Below are 4,833 nucleotides of genomic sequence, written 5' to 3'. Positions count from 1 at the left end.
GGGTTTCACCATGTTGACCAGGATGGTCTCGATCTCTTGACCTCGTGATCCACCCGCCTCGGCCTCCCAAAGTGCTGGGATTACAGGCTTGAGCCACCGCGCCCGGCCCACTGAGGTATATACACTTATAAGCAAATGACTTAATTTCTTTGAGCTTATGTTCAGCCTACATCTTAAAATGTCCAGTATAGAAAACACTCCAGCTCATCTTATATTTCATTGAAAGCAACGTCTTAATGATAAAGTACTTCATATTATATTTTATCCTATTTAATTTCTTTGAGTTTATGTTCAGCCTACATCTATAGAATGTACAGCGTAGAAAACATTCCTGCTCATCTTTCATTGAAAGCAATATCTTAATGATAAAGTACTTAATAATACTTTTATTCTACATAAAAAAAAACTATCAGGGTATTAACTAAGTGGAAGTACAAATACAGATGAGTGTTCCTTCTATTAAGAGACCCAAGAAATAAATTCATTAAATTTGTTTTTCCATAGTGGTCCTGAATCAAGGCCCCTAATAATTCAGGACCTAACACTGAACTCAATCCATACTTAAACAAAATAAAAGTCAGGCTTGTAAAAAAACCAAGGTGAATGAAATAAAGAACTGGCTACAAATATGAAAAGCACTTCCTCTACACTGTTACCCACATGTAAATAAATATAATGGGCTCCCCTGCAGCGCCATTCAATTAGTGAACAGAAAAGTATATTCCCCTAGACTTTAGGAGTTTCCAAACTTACTAGTAGATTCATAGGGACTATGAACATTTTCCAAGTGGCACTGCAGCTGGAAGGGAGTGGAAAACTGGCGGTAACAGTGCTGGCAGATAGTGTGACCATCTACCTCGCCGTTCTGCTGATCGAGTTCTACGTGGTGTTTCATATGGTTCATGAATCTATAATAAAGCACGAAGAGAAAGTACAGAAAACATAAAAAAATCGGTAGCTTTTTGGAAATGTAAAGGTAAAATCACAGAACAAACATTATGTGCTCCCCTCCATTCCCCAAACTTCCTGTTTGGGATATCCTTTTCTGAGCCCAGATAGCTGAGTTCTTGAAACTAAGGGAGTTCTGTGAAAGGAGATGTACTGGTTTCCCTTACTTAATCCAGTTACCTTTTGTTTATTACTACAGTATCTCCTTCTACAGTCCTAGTTATAGATTTAATGATAACCCCAGCAAGACTGCATAGTAGTTAGGTCCATTCTCCAAAGAGAAAGACTTAAAATATATGAGAAAATGTAAGTCTTCTCTTGTCTAAGGTAACCTCCAAGGCTCTTCAACACTTACCGAATATTGTTTTTTAGCCTTTTGGTACAATGTGGGCATCGGAAAGATGTGGCGACCTTAGGGAAATTTGTGAGCTGGGCTACTTTGCCACCATCCCGTCCATAGTAGAAGTCATCTACAAGCATAATGAGTTTGGTCTGGACGGCATCACCCACGTTCTCATTTGGCTCTGGTACTTTGGTAGGTGGTGACAGAGCAGGAATAGGTGTAGAAGAGGGTGTGGAAGCAACAGGAGCTGTTTTCTCAGGGGATGGGGGCTTTGCTGCTGATGGGACACTGGGTTCTGAATCCAGGGACTTTCCTTTCTTCTGGTATTCAACCATTTCTGGGCAACAGTACTATAAAGAAAGACATCTGATCATTCTGGTTATCCTGGGGGCTAGAATGTGCTAACTCCTTAACTTCACTACCATTCCTTGTTTATTTATTGATTTATTTATTTTTTATTGAGACAGGGTTTCACCGTGTTAGCCAGGATGGTCTCGATCTCCTGGCCTAGTGATCCACCTGCCTTGGCCTCCCAAAGTGCTGGGATTACAGGCGTGAGCCACCACGCCCAGCCTGCCATCCCTTGTTAACGGTTTGGTTTTAGGTATTCTTACTCAGCTTTCACCCTTCAGTTTTCTACAGTGTTTCCAAGTGTCACTCTTTTTCTAGAGTATAGCCACAGCCACCCAAGCACCATGCTCTGTACTTCTCCTTCTTGCCTGTCTTAGGTCCCTTGATCATTAGTTTAATTTGGCTCTGAGCTCCCTGGCAAAAAGAAGTTCCAACTTTTATATCTGGACTAATACCAAAACATGAAAATGCTAAAAAAAGAAAATAAGAGCTCTCGATTCATCCAATGACACAATTAACAGAAAACAAACTGAGGCCAACATGGTTTGAGTTCTTATTATCTATAAACCTGTTTTCCCGTGTGATTTCAAAATCTACCATGCTAAGAAAGTAAGATCACATATGTTCTGATCTATCTGAGGGTCTTTAAATGTATCCCATCTCATTCCAAAGTACATAGCTCTTCTAAAAACAGACCAAGAGAAACAGTAATCCTTTAAAAAGCTTCAGTCATTTTAGAGCCCCTGCTTCACAAGCTTCCAATATTAATGAAGGTAAATGGCAGAAGCCACTTAAGCTGGATCACAGGTGATATCACTTACACACATGTGACCTCTCAAAGCTTCAGTAACACGAAATTGAGCATTACATCGTGGACATATTTTCCGTCCACCATCCTGGAGGTCAAATACTGGTATGGAAGAGGTCACTGAAAGAAGTGAGAAGAATTGATAAGATTAATACAATGACACTGGAAAAAGATTACTAACCTTTTGGGAAAAGGTCAAATACTCCCTGAGAAGTATATAAAAGGGTAAGCAAGCATGAGATAGCTATGTTTTTTTTTTCTTTTTTTTTTTTTTTTTTTGTTGTTGTTAGAATAAAGTTGAGACGATTTGATATACTGATGGGGATTCTTCTTGCTAGCCTAGCTTCAGTCTGGCTTTTTTTTGAGACAAGGTATCTTAGTCTGTTGCCCAGGCTGGAGTGCAGTGGCACCACCACAGCTCACTGCAGCCTTGACCTCCCTAGGCTCAAGATCACTATGTTTGAGGCACGTCCTTTTACTGTTCTAACTCTAGGCCAGGGGTCAGCAAACCACAGTTCACAGATAAAATCCAGCCCAGCTGCCAGTTTGTTTGGCCCATAAGCTAAAAATAATTTTTACGTAAGTTTGTCAAGTAAGGTTTTTGTTTTTTCAGTCTTGCAGAATGGAAACTATATCCAATAAAAAACTCCTCTCCATTTTCCCCTTGCCTCTGCCCCTGGCAACCACCATTCAACTTTCCGTCTCTATGAATTTGACTACTCTAGGTACTTCAAGTAAGTGGAATCACATAGTACTTGTCCTTTTGTGACTAGCCTATTTCACTTTACCATAATGTCTTCAAGGTTAAACCATGCTGTAGCACATGTTGTAGCAGAATTTCCTTCCTTAAGCCTGAATAATATACCATTGCATGTACATACATTTTATTTATCCCTTTACCAGTTGATGGACCTCTATGTTGCTTTCACCTTTCAGAGCTATTGTGAATAACGTTGCAATGAATACAGGTATACAAATACCTGTTCTAGTCCCTGCTTTCTTTTCTTTTTTTTTTTTTTTTGAGACAGGGTTTCACTCTTGTTGCCCAGGATGGAGTACAATGGCGCAATCTCGGCTCACTGCAACCACAACCTCCACCTCCCGGGTTCAAGCAATTCTCCTGCCTCAGCCTCCCAAGTAGCTGGGATTACAGGTGCCTGCCACCACACCCAGCTCATTTTGTGTTTTTAGTAGAAAAGGGGTTTCTCCATGTTGGTCAGGCTGGTCTTGAACTCCTGACCTCAGGTGATCACCCACCACTGCCTCCCAAAGTACTGGGATTACAGGCATAAGCCACCACGCCCTGCCCCCTGCTTTCAATTCTTTTGGGTATAGACCCAGAAGTGGACTTGCTGGAGCAATAATTCTACCATTTTTAATTTTTTGAGGAACGACCATACTGTTTTCCAAAGCAGCTGCATCATTTTACAGTTCCACCAACAGTGCATAAGGGTTCTGCTTTCTCGACATCCTCGGCAATATTTGTTATTTTCTGGTTCTTTCATAGCAGCCGTCCTAATGGGTGTGAGACGGTACCTCATTGTGGTTTTGATTTGCATTTTCATAATGATTAATAACGCTGAGCATCTTTTCATGAACTTATTGGCTATTTTATAATTTTATGTGGAGAAACATCTATTTAGTCCATTGCCTACATTTTCTTTTTTTTGAAACAGAGTCTCACTCTGTTGTCCAGGCTGGAATGCAGTGACGCGATCTTGGCTCACCACAACCTCTGCCTTCCAGGTTCAAGCAATTCTGTCTCAGCCTCCCAAGTAGCTGAGACTACAGGTACCTGGCTAATTTATGTATTTTTAGTAGAGACAGGGGTTTTACCATATTGGTCAGGCTGGTCTCGAACTCCTGACCTCAGGTGATCCACCTGCCTTGGCCTCCCAAAGTGCTGGGATTACAGGTGTAAGCCACCTCGCCCAGCCAATCCTTTGCCTATTTTTAAAAAAGGTTGTTTGGGTTTTTTGATGTTGAACTGTAGGAGTTCTTTATATACTCTGGATTTTAACCCCTTATTAGATATATAATTTGCAAGTATTTTCTCCTGTTCTGTGGCTTCCCTTTTCACTGTGTTGATAGTGTCCTTTGATGCATAAAAGTTTTAAATTTTGATGTCATTCAATTTACCCATTTTTTCCCTCTTCTTGCCTATGCTTTTGGTGTCATATACAAGAAATAGTAATCATTGTCAAATCGAGTATCATGAAGCGTTTTGTCCTATGATTTTTCCAAGAGTTTTATAGTTTTAGTTCATTTAGGTCTTTGATCCATTTTGAGTAAATTTTTGTATTTAGTGTAAGGTGAGCTCTAACTTCATTTTTTTGGACATGGATATCTAGTTTTCCCAACACCATTTTTTTTTTTTTTTTTT

At 40.1% G+C, this 4,833-nt stretch overlaps 1 protein-coding gene across 11 annotated transcripts in view; it reads right to left on the bottom strand.

Annotated features, from left to right (window-relative positions):
- The window catches only part of POGZ (pogo transposable element derived with ZNF domain), a 61,484-nt gene that overhangs the window by 20,111 nt on the left and 36,540 nt on the right, over positions 1 to 4,833 (bottom strand). For all 11 annotated transcript variants that reach the window (XR_005203063.1, XM_017546260.2, XM_017546262.2 and 8 more), the window contains 3 exons: positions 2,464 to 2,570; positions 1,304 to 1,641; positions 754 to 908 (listed from right to left, as the gene is read on the bottom strand). Coding sequence is in view for 10 of the 11 variants with exons in the window: in XM_017546260.2 (XP_017401749.1) it covers positions 754 to 908; positions 1,304 to 1,641; positions 2,464 to 2,570 (600 nt within the window). In the remaining variant the exon portion in view is untranslated. The remainder of the gene's footprint in view (positions 1 to 753; positions 909 to 1,303; positions 1,642 to 2,463; positions 2,571 to 4,833) is intronic.

Source organism: Cebus imitator, unplaced genomic scaffold, assembly GCF_001604975.1.
Source record: "Cebus imitator isolate Cc_AM_T3 unplaced genomic scaffold, Cebus_imitator-1.0 Scaffold188, whole genome shotgun sequence".
NCBI lineage: Eukaryota > Metazoa > Chordata > Mammalia > Primates > Cebidae > Cebus > Cebus imitator.
Note: the sequence above shows the minus strand (reverse complement) of the source record. Positions and strands in the feature narration are given on the sequence as shown.